At 39.2% G+C, this 17140-nt stretch overlaps 2 protein-coding genes across 2 annotated transcripts in view; both read right to left on the reverse strand.

Moving 5' to 3' along the window:
* pmp22a (peripheral myelin protein 22a) overlaps positions 1–16172 on the reverse strand; it is a 30663-nt gene extending 14491 nt beyond the window's left edge. The window contains exon 1 of the mRNA XM_047800766.1: positions 16040–16172. The gene's annotated coding sequence lies outside the window, so the exon portion shown is untranslated. The remainder of the gene's footprint in view (positions 1–16039) is intronic.
* cdc42ep4a (CDC42 effector protein (Rho GTPase binding) 4a) lies at positions 1806–16389 on the reverse strand. The gene is made up of 2 exons (XM_027141549.2): positions 16040–16389; positions 1806–4656 (listed from the first exon to the last, which is right to left on the reverse strand). The coding sequence occupies exon 2, from the start codon at positions 4527–4529 to the stop codon at positions 3501–3503; it is 1029 nt and encodes a 342-aa protein (XP_026997350.1). The 5' UTR covers positions 4530–4656; positions 16040–16389; the 3' UTR covers positions 1806–3500.
* Between the last annotated feature and the right edge of the window lie 751 nt (positions 16390–17140).

Below are 17140 nucleotides of genomic sequence, written 5' to 3' on the forward strand. Positions count from 1 at the left end.
TGGACACTTCCCGTATTAATGGGGGAAATTCAGAGGCAATGTGTTTTTGCACTCAGCAGTAACTATATACACAGTTCCTACAGTGCATTTAAGGACTTAGTATGAGCCCCAGTTCTTAACAAACAGGATAAAAGCTCAACAAAAACAGGATGTATGCAGCGAAATATTTTGTAGCTCAATCATTCATTCAGAAAGGATCCAGAGGTAGGAATACATTGAGACTCCAGTCCATCAAAGGTGGCGCGAACACACACACACACACCCCTAGGGGCATGTTTTTGGGGAGGTTACATAACGTCACAGAATGTGAAGTTAACCCATGCATACACAAAGAGAACTTGCAAAAATGCCACACAGTCTGCAACCTCAAACCCTGGAGCTATAACACCCATCACTGGCTGTTTCTTTTATGTATTAACTCTATGGAGCAAACTCGGATATTACTCAAAATTCATTAGAAATGTTCACTGGATTCACCTTAACTTAAAATGAAATCTGTTGTGATATACATCTCTCTCAGAGTGCAATTATTCAAGCTGTGCTTCTAGTAAAATATCATCTTGAATTTATGACAAAGCTCAATAAAGCACACCAAAAACTATACAATCATGCTTTTATTTCATTGCTGTCCTATAGAGGATTTATAATCTAAACCGCCTCAGATGGTTTGGTTCTCAATTTGACAATAAATATTTATTCACCCAGAAAATCTCATTCATGGCCACTAGGGGGCACAAGCCAACAAAAATTGGAGAGCCCATCGTGTGTTACTCCATTCAGTCTTACATCAATACACATTTGCTTTTAGATGAGAATGGGGAATAGGGGGCCTATTAATACACACCCCTGCTAGATGGAGATGGATTACATTTCAAAAATGTGAAGAAAAGCCAGGCAGAATGCTGCAATGGACAGGTAATGGGTGGGTTGTTCTTTTTTAAATTGAGTATTAAACCTACAAATTGAGCATGCAACAGAAGGGGTTTGGGTGTCCTAATTGAGAAGGTGTATACGACTCCTGCCTACACCAGTAGTATGGATGATGCTGAATGGTCATGAACGGGAAGCTCCCTCAGTCTCTCCAGCCACTCTGCCCTTAGTCAACTGAGGCCTTGTGCAGCGCCCCTGGAGCAGGTGAGGTTAAAGGCCTTGATCAAGGACCCAACATTGATGTCTCCGTTGCTTGTAGGCTTGAACCCTGACCTTCTGATCAGTAACCCAAAGCCTTAACCACTGAACCATCATGTGCCTCACATTCAGTGTATGTCATGAGTTAGCTACTCAGATCAGAGCAGTTAATTCAAATGAAGTATCTATGAAATTCTTCCCTTAGTCCTGTAGATTGTCTCTGGTCCAATGATCTGCATTCAGCTTATCTGCTTACATCAAACCAAGGATAAACTGCATCAGAAAATTTGCTCTGCAGTTGCTCCTGTTTAGAAAACCAAAGTAATCTAAATTATTGCTGCCTCTGCTAGTGTTTTTCAAGTACTCAGTCTGTTCCACTGGTCTGGTGGTCTGTACTGTATATAAAATCTAGTTTTAGATGCAAGTTCTCTTTTTTCCATGAAATAAACTCAGAGATTTTAGTATTTTAGAAAATACTTAAGGCAATTATCTGTGCGCATGTCAGCTTTTTACGTCACTGTTGTTTCTCTTGTTTTTCCGGTTACAGATGTGAGTGGCCTCAAAGTTAAACTGTCAATCTAATCAGTGTTCATAACTCTATTGCACACACCACACAGCATGATTAGTAAAAGCGTCTCAATGTGAAAGTCTTAGTCAAAACAACACACAGGCCTAGCTTGGTGATAATATCCTTTTATTGAAAAATATAGTTATGTTGCATTTTCAAAACAAGGCCATCCAAGCAAGAAATGTAGGTATAAGAGGACAAAGTAATAAAGACTAGCAAAATGCAATAATAAACAGTGTTATCATTAACAAGACTGGATTCAGACCTCTCAATTTAAAATTCGGCTGGCACAGCAAATCTGAAACCATTTCCCCATATTAACTTTCTTATATTCAAAGCAAATTAAAGAAAAAAAAAAAAACATGGAACTTCAGTGATCTTGCTTTTCTGTGATTTAAGCAAGTACACCCAAGCTAAGCATTTCAGTGAATTAAATATGAGGTTTTAGCCTCTTATTTGTATAAAGACACTTAGGGACCCAGACTGTAAAATCCCTTTTTTGATAATATACAAATTGCTAGTTTTGCTTAGGATTACATGACACTAAATTTGGCACTTTTTGTGATTTCTGCATAAGGCTGAAGACAACCCTGCTACTCAACGCTCTGCAGGGATTTCTTACTTTTTTTTTTAGAACAGTATTCTCTATAGCCTACAAAAGACACAAATAAGTAAGCTATAATAGGCAAGCACAACAGCACAGACTAGGCAGAAGTAAAGGCCTCACAATCACATTTTACAGCATGAATTCTGTGAACAAATAAACTAAGTACAAGTTAGTGTACAAGTTGTCCCTCACCCAGGTGATTTTAACAGTATACAGTGATGCTGAATGAGATACACTCTCTCTCATACCAAAACCAAGTTTAACTTAATTAGTGCAGTGTTTTCTTATTTGCTAAAATAAAACCAAGCAGGAAAACCCAATTTCAACAAAATCTCCCAGTCTGTTTCTGACAGCACAACTTAATACAGCAAATCTTCTGCACCTTCTTAACCAACCAGCTGCAGAGCTAGAAATTACTGTCACATGATGAGGAAGGAAGTGGTGAGAGAAAAACACCACACAGGCAACGAGTATACAAAATCCTCTACAAATATGAATCCCCTTACATGACACTTCCCAGCTGTCACCACTGCTAACACAGAATTATGGACAGTTAGTGGAGGGAAAAACGGAACACAAAACATCTGCCACTACACTCCTGTTCAGTTTCTGGCGTGTTATCTTTATTATAGAATGATTTCCCATCCTACTCTGTCAGCCACCCTAATGACAGTGTCTAACAGAATGTGTAACCAAAAATCTTCACACACACTACAATGCTGTAATTACCGTCAAGGTTTTGCACTCATCTACACGCCAAGCATATACGCATCATGTCCTGTGGGCATACTAGCATTAGCTGCATGCTACTTTAAACCTTAAGCAAAGAATGTGCTTATTGTGTAGTGAAAAACATGTTAGGACATACCATTAGCCAGCATCTGTATACACATTTCCAAAAACCTTGCACACAAATAATATTGGAGTCAGAAGATGCAAAGGCAAGTGATGAGGTTAAGGCATTCAAGATGTTTCTTTTCTTCATCTTCATGAGTCTCCAGTAGCAAAAAGTGGCAATTGCCAAAACCCAGGCTGAGTGAACATGTCTGACAGTGGTGCTACTCGGCCATTAGACGTGTTTTGCTCAGATCCCTAACAGGGTCCAGCAACAGTTATAGACTTTCAGTTTCATTTAACATGGTGCCTCATTTGCTTACATAACTCCAACACCATACACAATCCACAGGGCTTAGAGTCTCACACACGGATCTCATCATCCTCGTCCTCCAAGAACGAGGAGAAAGCGCCTTCCTCTCCAGGGTGATAGTAATTAGTGCTGTCTATGTCTCCTTGATAAGGCTGGAAGATTTGTTTGTCCTCCATGGCTTGGGAGCCTGAGCTGGAGACAGAGCAGCTGTCAGAGTGCCCCAGGTGTTTGTGTTGAGATTCAGGAGTGCTAATGACCTCACTTTTAATTTCCATATCTTCTGAACTGGGTCCATGAAGAGTAGCCTCTTGACCCACCTCCAGGTCCATCTCCTGCTCCTCCTCTTCTATTTTCATCTTCTCTGCTCTCATTCCCTCCTCTTCTTCCAATCTTTGGTGGCTGAGAAGAGGGGAGGCCTGTCCATCACTGTTTTTGCCCTCCTCGAAGCCCAGGTCATCATCTTCCTTCTCCATGACTCCTAGAATATCTCCTAGCATAGAAGGCCCGAGATCAACATGAAATGACATAACTGACTCAGCGTGCTTCATGCCTCCTCCATTATAAGCTGGAGAGGGTCGCAAGTCGGTCAGCTCCCCGAAGGATCTCTCTTGGAGCTCCAAGTCTAGGCAATGGGCGGCTGCACCATTGGAGGCCTGCTGCTTCAGGGGGCTTGAGGCTAAACTCTTGAGCAACCTACCGCCATTGGTATCTCCATCCCCATCGTTCAGAAAAGGCAGTGACAGGGCGTTCTTCACGTATGTCGGCGAGTCACTTGGGGGTAGTTGTGTGCCATCACGCTGATCCACACGAGTGACAGACTGAGACCGCTTGCTGCTTCTGAAGGTTCTGGACAGTAGGCCCAGCTTGGGAGAGCGGGGATTAGAACTGGTATCTTGTGGAGACTCGCCAGAGCGGCTGCTGAGAAAGGATGTGTCTCCAAAAGCATCACCACCCCTGCCCACATGCATGGTGTGACGAAAATCTCCTAACGGAGCACTAATCATTTCTGTAGTAAGGTCCATGCGAGAGCGTCGCTTGGTCTGAGATGAGCTTGACACTAATTGCTTTAAGATGGGCATCTTTGCAAATTTATAATCCCAAATAGTAGATATTCCAGAGGAGTTAATTTGTATCTTTTATGATTAGGCTAGAGTTGAAGGTACATGCAGTTTCCAGTAAGAGAAAGTTCCAGTGAGTTTGTGGAGCCTGTGGAAAGAAACAAAAAAATACTATAAGCTTAGGAACAAAAATAGGATATTCTAGATATCAAAAGTCAGGCAGCACAAAAGCCCAATGTAATTAAGCTAAGTGCTTTCCACTTCTGCTGTTTCATTACACTCTTAGTGTAATGAAGAGTCAGTGGTGGAGCAGCTCCAAGATGTTTTATCTGCAAGAAAGCCTTGGATAACATTAGAAACTCCAGAATGCAGTATAACTGCCCCTGCATGAGTCAGACAGAAATGTGTGGATGGGCCATTCTTCAGTGTTTACAGCTTGAGTCGAAAACACCAGAAGATTTAGTCAATACAAAGATAAGATAAAAACACAGAATTGGCACAGAGTCTTGGTGGAGAAAGGAACTAGCCGGTCTAATTAATGTGGCAGAGTTTACTAAGGTTCATACTAAGGTTCTACAGTATGTACAATATATCAAGGCGCTAGAAACCTGTGTGCTAAAAATGAAACGATAAGGTGTATCTACTTTTAAGAAATGCACCTCCTTGAACCCTTCAGGTCTATCCATCTACTAAAATATTAGCATAAAAAACATTCATTCATTCTCATCATTAGCTGAATGAATGAATAAACAAACAAACAAATAAAGCAGTGAAGCCCAGGATACCAAAACCATTTTGAATTCATAAACTAGTCATATAAATGTAAAAAGAGACTCATAAAACCTCGGTGAGATTCAAAAAATTCTGCCTGCTGATGATAATGTTCACTATCATCAACTCTATACATGAGTATAAAATTAACCCTTGGTAATGCAGCTCCCATTTAAACTGATATACTTTTTAAAGACTTTTTTTTTTCAATCCTGTGGGAAAAGTTAAGGTAGTGTATATAATCTACAGTCAAAAGCAAACTGAAAACAAATATTGTCCAAATTATAATAGCAGAACAATTAAAAGACAGATGACATATAAAAGATATTTTGAGAGAAGCAATGCTTCTGTGGGTTTGTGGCAAGTTACAAACTTCCCATCACAGCTATGACACACGGATGTGTCCTATTAATGATAAAGCACAATATCCATGGCCACAAGCAGGTCAAAACAGTTTGCAATTAAAACATGCAACTATGTTATATATGTAGACATAGGTATGTCAGTCGTGCACACACAGTGGAGACATTTCCATTTTTGTGATTTGAACAGAGATTGTGTAACACATGCAGATCATCGCTGGAAATGAATCAGGAGTGCAGATAGCTTGTCCTGTCTGAATAGTGTAGTACAGTGTAGAAAACTGTGGTGCTCATCCCAGCTTGTTAAATTCAGCATTTCAAATGAAGAGAAAGGCAGAGTGCTTAACAGGCCAAACAGGTTTCTCCAGCTGATGCTAATGAAATATTCATCAGTCCCCCCTTTTCTAGAGAAACAATGGCTGAGTGAAGTCATCTCTGTTGGTGCTCCATCTGACACTAGCCTCGCTCTGTTTGTTTCTTCGTCTCTCAGCACTGCCTTCACTTCCTGATGAGCTGCTTACCTGTGCTTGTTGCCACGACAACATGCAGCTTAGAAAACTAAAGTGCTTCCTGTTGTCATACTTGTGGCTTATTTTTTAAAGCAACAGAAAAACATGTCTATTGCCTTTGAGCTTTTTAGTCAGACCTCGTGCCTAGTCCTATACCTCAAGCCCTTAGGATATGTTGCTACTGTTTTTTGATCACATACAACACATCACTGAAACAAAATAATGAAAATAATTTCATCAAATGAGCATATTTCAAACTCCTCCTTTTGCAGACGCATGATTTGCAGCTTCCTTAAATGTATCTCAAACCACTGAGGAATGTGTTACAATTAAAAGTATTACAGACTATTATAAATAAAGCAATAGATTCTGTTATTCATCTGTGGCTGGCTGAACACATATAGCTTGCCAAGCTCTCCTTAAAGGCCAGGGATGATGCTAGAAGCCTCCTCTCTACTAATATTTATTTCCATAACAGCACAGAGTTCATACTCCAACTATAATCATAGCCACAAAATACAATGGAACATCCTGCTGTGCAAATTAAAGCCATCAGTCTTCCAAGTAAATCACCTTTAAATGGGTAAATTAATATAAAGTGAGGCAATGAAGATGTGGGTCGACTCAACAAATTCAATAAAAGTTTATTTCTATAGTGCTTTTACAATGGACATTGTCTCAATGCAGCTTTACTGAGCACAATATAAAAATAATTTATTTGCATTTATCCCTATATATCCCTAATGAGCAAGCCTGAGATGAAAATACACAACAAATATGCATAACTCTTAGTTAAATAATAATAATAATAATAATAATAATAATAATAAATACCAGATACCAAAAGGCAAGGGGTACTGCTATTGGCGAGCTCTCTTACACACACACACACACACACACACAGAGACACACACACACACACAGAGACACACACAGAGACACACACACACACACAGAGACACACACACACACACAGAGACACACACACAGACACACACACACAGACACACACACACAGAGACACACACACACACAGAGACACACACACACACAGAGACACACACACACACAGAGACACACACACACACAGAGACACACACACACACAGAGACACACACACACACAGAGACACACACACACACAGAGACACACACACACACAGAGACACACACACACACAGAGACACACACACACAGAGACACACACACACAGAGACACACACACACACAGAGACACACACACACACAGAGACACACACACACAGAGACACACACACACAGAGACATACACACACACAGAGACACACACACACACAGAGACACACACACACACAGAGACACACACACACACAGAGACACACACACACACAGAGACACACACACACACAGAGACACACACACACACAGAGACACACACACACACAGAGACACACACACACACAGAGACACACACACACACAGAGACACACACACACAGAGACACACACACACAGAGACACACACACACAGAGACATACACACACAGAGACATACACACACACAGAGACATACACACACACAGAGACATACACACACAGAGACATACACACACACAGAGACACACAGAGACATACACACAGACACGCAGAGACATACACACAGACACGCACACGTTTACCTCATAAATAGCAATGCTTCTTAAGTATAAAACCATTAGCATGATTTACTGGAAGGGGTAATAATCACGGCGCTAAATAGTGTTCATTCCAGAGCACTTTCATAGTCACTCTATCAGATTGGGGCAGATGGGCTTATTTATAGAAGTGTGTGAAAATGAGAAGCGTATGGGGTGCATGAGAAGGCAGCGTGGGAAACCAAAGGCCTCGGATGTTGCCAGTGACTTTGCAAACAGCCCTTTCTGACATCCATTTCAGTAGCAGCACAACGCATGGGGAGCAGCTGGCTTTCCCCACTCCCTCTTAAACTTAACACATCTTCCCTCCCACTCCATCTATCCATTTTTCTATCCCCACAGCCTAAATGACCCGTTACATACTAACCTTTGACCCTGTGGGGCTGGGTTTGTCATATTCACAAATATACACATTGTAGACTGGGAATGACACAAATATCTACAAGCATTTCTAGAATAACTGCACATCTTTTTCCAAAGCCAGATGTCCACAAACATTAAGCTTTGGGGGTAAAAAAACAAAGACAACAAACAATGACTCCATGACTATGCTGGCTCATAGAGAGCTCAACAATACTGCAAAAAGCTGAAGCACACAGGCATGTTGCATGCTACAAATGTACAAGGCTTGTATGATGAAATGATTTAACCGTGAAAAATATAATATACTACAAAATATTATACTGCTGTGATGTTGGTGTTATAAAGCGTCTTTAAAATTTTGGGAGGGACCTGCAATTAGATGTTTGCTTGTAGATGAAAATACACCATAATGCACCACATGACTGAGTTTTATCCCCCCGATAATGACAGGAGAAAAAAAAAAAATCCAACTATAAATCTGAAATGATCTGTATAAGGGTTTTGAACTTTCTGACATCAACCTTTCCTGATGGTGCAGTTCTCAACAGAAACTAGAAATTTAGTTGGTATGCAGCACCAGTATGCCTACAATGCAGTATACACGTACACAAAGAGGACTGAACCTTCTTTATCCCTACGACAAAAATCAAATAAAGAAACGGACACTTTAAATTCAGAGAGAATCATTTAAACAGATTCAAAGTAGGTATCTATGTTAGTGCAATAATGTTTCTTTTGGAAAGGTGCAAACAAACTATCTAGTCAACATTAAAATTTCAACAAAATTTTAAATTTGAACAGGCAAAGGTGGTAGCAGAATAAAAAATATCCTAGCATGTGTCAGTGTGTGAATCCAGCCACATTTTGTCAGAAGTGTCTTTCTGAGGCCACTGGCCTTGCAAGACAAATGGATTACCTCGCAGAAAACTTTCTAATGGCAAAATGCACATATTTCTACAAATCTGCAAATGCCCAGACTGCAAAAGTTAAACAATAAACCAGGACTACAAAAAAGTTTTATGGCCAGAGAGACAATTGTATTACCACTCAACTTAATAACGGCTTTCATCTCAAAGACCAACACAACCCTTCACTCAGGTGATTAAGAATATTGACAAGCGCTGAACACGTCATTGTTTTTCAACCCTGTAAAGAGCAGTTAATGGGATTAGGGAGATAAAGATCAGCGGAGAGTGCTTTGCGGCCTTTCACTGTTGATAAGGTAGCCAATCTGGTGTCCTGCAGAGCACAGTAGGTTCATTAACCTGACCTCCTTCCCTCACACCTGGAGTGAAGACAGACTCCTCTCAACATGAGAGCAGCACCATCAGCACCGACCCAAACACCCCAGGAAGAGCCATGCCCTTAGGTTATCTCAAATCTCTTATAAAAGAAGCCATCATTTATTTACAATCTAAAACAGCTTTCTTTTTGCAAATTCAGCTTATTTAATTAAAAAAAACAAAAACAAACAAAAAACACTGCAAGTAGTGAAAATATTCAATGAAAAGTTATCATTACCTTTTAACTTGTAATTCATGACACAGATGTTTATGGTCCCAAATGAAAATGAATTTAACTATAAACATGCAAAGGAGATAGCAAGTACATATAAAAGTTTTAGGCTTATATACAAGGTTGCAAAATAACACATAGTAAAATCAGTAGATTGTACTAACCGAGGAGCAACAACTCTTAAAACCTCTGCAAGTCAGTGACCGGACAATCATATTTGTGATGTGTATTTATGTGTCTGGCAGTTGGCAGATGATATGCAAAGATACCACCAAATTTGTTTAGATAATTTTGCACACACTGTTCAGAGTGTGAAACTGGATAAGCAGCTTTGTATCTCCTCATTAATAGATCGGTCAAGTCATAAACATGTCTGCAGAGGATATTTTCATACTGACGCACGTTACGTTTACTCCTGCAGGTCACAAATGTCTAAGCTGATCTTAATCATATATTTGTGGCTGGGCCTGCGGAAGCAGAGGTTAGCCAGGTTGTAAGGCTTATTTTGAGACAGCAGAACAAACTTGTTAACAATAAGTAAATAGATTTTTTTTAAAACAGAAAAAGAAGCACCTGAAACCAAAAATAAAACCCCAGTATACAGAAGCAAGACACATTTCAGCGCATGTATCTCACACTTTGATTCCTAGAGAAGAAGAATGGTAAATAATATTTATGCTGTGCAAAACTAAAGCTGTGGTCAAAAATCAAGTCAAGAGAAGGGGCATGAGTGAAATGGACTGAACAGTAGGCCAGTGGTTGGATTGATTTTATTTTTATTCTGTGAACTACAGTATGTAGCTTTTTGAAATGGATTAGTTGCTGTTGGTATAGAGATGTTATTTGTACAATGTGAAAAATTCGGACACCCATGTTAGAGCTGGTACTAATTTTTAATGTACAAAAGTGTAAAAAAAAAATTGCACTTTAATTCGTGTATTCTGACCTACATCTTATTTGTCTCAACTTTTTCATCCATTTTGTTTCACGTTTTACTTTTTACTACATTTAGTGTACGTGAATACACATCAGGTTTGGTAGCAAACCTTTATCTTGCCTACAGCAAAGAGGAGGGGCTGTTCAAGCTCAACTCTAAAGCTGTCTTTTCCATGCAAGAACCCAGTGCCCCAACCCCCTTTGCACCACGACAGCCCTACTGGGAGCAATAGAGTATAAACAGAAGCATCACATGGACTCAAAATTGGGGGAGAAGTAAGGCAGATTGCATATGACCCACTAGTACACTCCCATGTTTGCGGAAATCCATGTCGCCACCCTTCCTGGACACAAACTCCGATAAACACATCACTAACAGCTTTACTGATCACACTCTAAACAAACAGCTCCATGGGCATTCTCAATAATGAGGCTAGTTTCCATCACTGAAATCAGGACTGATTTTGTTTGTGTGTGTTGCTCAATGGCTCATCTGTGTATGTTTTTCATCTCAATGATTAAAGACTATACTCATTAGAAGGTCAGAAGCATGTTAACTTATTAAATATAAGCAATTTCATGGCAACTGCGGTGTGCGTCATAGAGATGACGCACAGATATGAATGGCAGCAATCATGTACTCAAATCACGTACTCAGTCACTGTGATGCCTGAATTTTTTTCAAAGTTAATATTTTTATTTAACAAACAAATACACAAAATTGCATTGTCAAAATTGTCTTCTTACTGTTTGATATAACTTAGTTGCTATAGTAATGCTTCTCTGGCCAATTTAAGCACATTGAATCTAAACGCTCTTCTCAGTTTTGGTGACAATATGATAACGGAGGAGCATCGGAGGACACTTGTCACTGGTCACTCCGTTCAGATTATAAACTGAACGGAGTAGGCTCATTTCTATTTTATTATGGCATGAAGCAAAATAGGCAAAAAGACGGAGACAATTTACTAGTAAGGATTTAGACATCTTTGGGCCAACTGGTCTCATTAACATGTTTGTTAAACTTATTATAACATTAAAGGAGACTAAATCAGGAATGGGATGTTCTACAAGATTGCATGGCTGTGAATGGTCAAGTATCCACATAGTTTAGTTGACTAAATTAAAAGCATGCCACTAATTTGTGGAACATGGCTGTGAAGATTTGTGATCAGTTAACCACAAAAGCATACTGTAAGTGAGGTTAGGCACTGATGTTGCTTGAGGAAGTCTGGGGTTCAGTCAGCATTCCAGTTTATCCCAAAGTTGTTAACTGGGGTTCAGGTCAAGTTTCTGTGCAGGATACGCAAGTTCTTCCACAACAATGCTGGCAAATCATGTATTCAGTAACCTTGCTTCGCGCACAGGGGCATGGTCATGCAGAAACATGTCTGGGCCCATATTTTCAGTAAAGGGGAATTCTTAATGTTAAAGCAGACATTCTGTACAAGTGTGTGCCTTACACTTTGTGACAATAGTTTGGGGGAAGTCCTGCATATGGGTGTAATGATCAGGTGTGAACATACAGTGTGGCCATATAAGTGGGCATTTGTTTTTTTAAAGTATAGATGTCAAAGTGAAGTACTGGTAGAAACATTTAGGTTTGGTTAAAACCATTTTTTGGGCAGTTTACAGAACTTAGGTGTTTTCCCATGCATATGAGATGATATGAGCATCAAGGTACCAGTCTGACAGGTAACAATCAAAATCTAACAAACTTCTATTCTGTTCATTCAGCATGTTTGTACCCGAGTAACTGTAAACTTCATCTAGTGAGAATATTTTTTTAGATACATTGTTTTTAGTGAAATAATTTAGATGCAGCGGTGAGTAATTTAGCCTTGTTTTGGCCTTGTGATTCATACAAGAATCCTGATCAACCTAGTACTCTTTTTTTGTGTAAATGGCCCATATTTATATCGCATATTTAAATGATACAATTTCATAATGTAAAAAAAAAGTGTAAAGTTAATCTGATCTTCAGCATGAAAATAGGCTGTTGAATAAGAGGATAGTCATTCTAATTTTAATCTATTTTATTAACCAGAAGAGATACACATTTAGCTTCTGCATGTTAAAGGGTAAAGGGAAATAACTATTACTAGATTTTGCTGTGTCCTGCTGCCAAAAGTGTGAATAAAACAACACACAAACATCTGGATGATTGAAGACATCATCATCTTCACTCCAGCTGTGAACACCAAGGCTTACTGCAGAACCACAAACCCACAAGGTTGTTGCACTCATTTTTCTCAAAAAAAAAGAAAAAAAAAAGAAGAAGCAGCAGCAGCTGTTTAAATGCTTTTCATGATCCATGAATATTTTCATAATTAAATGAGGAGCATATAAAATGTCTGTAAACATAGCTCTACAGAGTAATAAATAACCCATACAAAGCGTCACCTGCACGAAACCTGTGGGGGGGGGAAAGGCGACAATAGATTTGCTGTGACGCCTCAGCACATATCACTATAAACACGTTAACACATTAAAGTAATGAACTCAAACAAAGAATGTCTGAGTCATTCACTGAATGAAACATAATACAGCAATTGGATGAGAACGGCTGACCTTGCTTTCAGGTTAGCAGGGTTATATAAAGTTTGAAGAGCCTGTGGATCAAAGGACTGGTGTAGCCTGGACACACAGCAAGAATGCTGCTTTGGTGTAACTAATACATCATTTCCAATAAACCTTGTGATTCTGAGCTTAAGGCAGTATTTAAGTGGAAGGGCTGCTGTTTACAAGAAGTAGAAGACAACAAACTTTATTCCTGTTTATTCTGCAGTTTGAAATAAAATATTTGCATGTTACTTACGGTTAGTTCTCTTTTTACTTACACAGGAGTATTTTCAGGTACAAACACCATACATCTCCTTCTAAACATGCCATTAAACCAACAACCCCAAAGGTGCTCTGGAATGAGTTCAATGTTTGTGCAGTGGAACAATCCCAAATCCACTGGAAGGACACCCTATTCTAGTAGATTTGCCTCATTAGCCATATAGAAGTAAGACTAATGTGTTAAAGAAGCTGGAGCCAGTGAGTACATATTAAGAATATGACCAGAATCTGATTTCAGCAGTTACTATTCTCAAGCAGTCATGTGAACAGCATATGATGGTTCAGTTTAAGGCTGTTTGTGGATTTCAACTAGGCCACACCTGAATGTTAGTAAAATGATCAAGTTATTCATTTCAAATGAGCGTAGAGAATAGAGAAGAGTTGCAGCAGAAGCAATAAAGACAGAGGGAAGTAAGAGCCATGCGATTTTCAACCATTAAACTCTATATATAATGATTGCCATGCAAAGTGACTCAATATACAAATAAAAAAAAAACAGCAGGAAGTTGGAATTTTATGTCAGCTTTCTCTTCCATCAGTTTATTGGTTGGGTTTAAGGCAAAAGTAGAGGTGCTCAAGTCATGGTGTGTAATGGAATCTGATAATGGAGTGACTCATATAACCCCAGAGTTTTAGATTAGTGCGTTGGGTGAATTAATGTCAGAATTTACTTTACTTATGCAATCTAATTATTTTGTGTATGTAAATGTACTAATAAAGGCTGTTAGTGCAGCATTCAGCAGAGCACAAGAAGTAATAGGTTTATAGTAATTCATAATGCTGAAACATGGGTTTCCTACTGAACTATGGAAAGTTTACCTGCTGATTACTGGTAACTTCTCAGGGGTCATAACATTAAATGATAGAGACTACAGGGCAATAAACCAACCATAATTACTTTAATGAGCACTGCATGCAATTATACAAAATACAGAGCGCCACTTCATAATGTGAAACTGAAGTTAAACACAGATTAAGATTAAGATAAATGGCAGCTAGCTGGCTTCCTTTTAAAACTGATAAAGAGGAGCACATGGTGACCTGCTTACAGCTCAGTTCAGTGCTCTAACATCCACAGGGCTGTAATACATGTTAAGCAATCTGCTGTATATATGGTGACGAAACCTTGATGCCACTTAGGCCACTCCACTATGACAACACATTAAACGTATCCACACAACACTCTTAGAGATACAGGACTAAAATTGTATTTATCCCTGTTGCCTTTTCAATATATATTTTAAATGTGAATATAGTAGACCTTTACAAATAATCTAAGCCATATATTATGATCTTAACAACTACTGATTCATCTTTAAAGAGGTACTACATTCATACTTAGGTACAAAGATGTGCCGCTGATGGTACCACCTGAACAACTGTACCTGAAGTGCAGTTGGTATCTTTATTTTTATGAAAGCACAATGTATTGCCTAATAAACCATGGTTATAAAATGCCGGCAGAATAGGACCAGGTAGTTCCTGGTTGTTCTCTTGCCCTCTCCAAGTTTACCCATGACCATGCAGCACTGTGTTAATGATTTACACCACCACTAGAAAGAGAAACAATGAGACAATTTCACCTTCTTAAATCAACTCCTAAAACCAGAGACATTGAAAGATTCATTGCGTCTCGGATAACAGCACAATTAAGCTTTTACAGCAATTATCCAGTATTGACACCAATCTAATCCAAGGATGGATCTAATCAAAAGCTCAAAATCTCTGACATATTAGACAAAGTAGTTAGTATGACAGTGTAATATGAGATATGGATATCCACATTAAGCTAATAGATAAACAAGAGCTAGGTATAACAAGAACGCACTGCAGACGAAAATTATTTCTACTTATAGAAATTATAGATGGGGCAAAGAAAGAGATTCAGAACAATAATGAGAACAGGGCCGTGGTGGCATTGAAGGTCAATTAATGCATAAGAGAGTGAATGAATGAAGCAGGCAGACTAAGAAAGTTGTGTTTTAATGAGGAGATTTTAACGTTAATACACCAATGTACAACAATGTACACCGGTATACATACAGTATGTTCACCAATGTTCACCAGTGTTCACCGGTATACATACAGTATGTTCACCAATGTTCACCAGTGTTCACCGGTATACATACAGTATGTTCACCAATGTTCACCAGTGTTCACCGGTATACATACAGTATGTTCACCAATGTACACCAGTGTTCACCGGTATACATACAGTATGTTCACCAATGTTCACCAGTGTTCACCGGTATACATACAGTATGTTCACCAATGTTCACCAGTGTTCACCGGTATACATACAGTATGTTCACCAATGTACACCAGTGTTCACCAATGTACACCAGTGTTCACCAATGTACACCGGTATACATACAGTATGTTCACCAATTAATATTCAACGGTTTTAACTGAACTTTGAGGACACACACATAGTAAACGGAGCTTGTTTCGTGATGGATCAATAAATGGCGAATATGTCAACAAAATAGAACACAATATCATTCTCTTTCGGACACATCGATAGTGTAGGAAACAAACAGAATATAAACATGTAACGTACCTTTACCAACAGTCTCGCGTGCAACCGACGGTTTGTACTTTCATCCTCAGGTAACTAGCTTCACCGTTTCCTCCCTTCTCTAAACACATTCGCCTTTACAAGTTCCTACTTTTTTCGCGAATGTGTTCAGTAGCACTCGTAAATACATATCACGACTCAAAAATGAACTCCACATGAGCCGAACAAACGCATCCTTCCTGGCTTTCAGCGAGAACAAGCACTGCTCAGCCAAATCGTCGTACAACTCAGCACAACCGTTTCTTTCTGTGGGCACGCCTTCAGTGCGCATGCGCGTACAGCGCCTGAAGGACAATGGCGAATCTATTCTCAGCGTGGCTCATGGCTTTGGTACCCATTCAGAGCGCATAATGTGTATTCGCATGTATGTAGAAGCACTTGATCTCAGCCTGCAGCTGATTGAGTAGGCAAAGCCGCTATTTCAGTTGAACACTAGTCACTTGTTGTAGGCTACTTATTCGTGGGAGTCACAATAAATAAGATCACATTGATCAAAGTTATATAAAAAATAAAAACAACTGAAACTGTAATATATAGCTCAATTACATATGTTCTTACAATCATACTGAACCAAGGCTTCATTACAAAATTCTTACCAACCTGGGAAAATGTGTGAGACAAAGAATTGAGCTTTGTTGCCTTCTTCCTTGTTGACATACTTAACTGTGCTTTCAATTGAAATGCAAACTCCTGTCAAGCCAACTCAAGTTGTCTGATGTCCATCATCCTTTCTGAGAACTCATTTTGTGTATTCATTTTCCAGAAGCCATGGGAAATTTTGTGCCTTTGCCATGGGGCTTTGTAGGAGACGGATCCTCTTGCAAGACAGAGCCACTGGCACCGGTGCTTAAGATAAATAGAATATTTGAACACTTAGATCATTCCCCATAGCCAGAAGCCAGTTTTCAAAGGAGAAATAGCCTCAGATGGATTACAACTAAAATAGTTACCATCTAACTAATTAGTTGTACTAACAAATTATTGTATAATATGAACAAGAAGCTGAAGATTTGTAGTTTAGCAATATGGAAAGAAGCAATAAATCCTAATCTTATAGATAACCTAACAAAGTGTACACTAAAG

Source organism: Tachysurus fulvidraco, chromosome 15 (genome assembly GCF_022655615.1).
Source record: "Tachysurus fulvidraco isolate hzauxx_2018 chromosome 15, HZAU_PFXX_2.0, whole genome shotgun sequence".
Classification (NCBI taxonomy): Eukaryota; Metazoa; Chordata; class Actinopteri; order Siluriformes; family Bagridae; genus Tachysurus; species Tachysurus fulvidraco.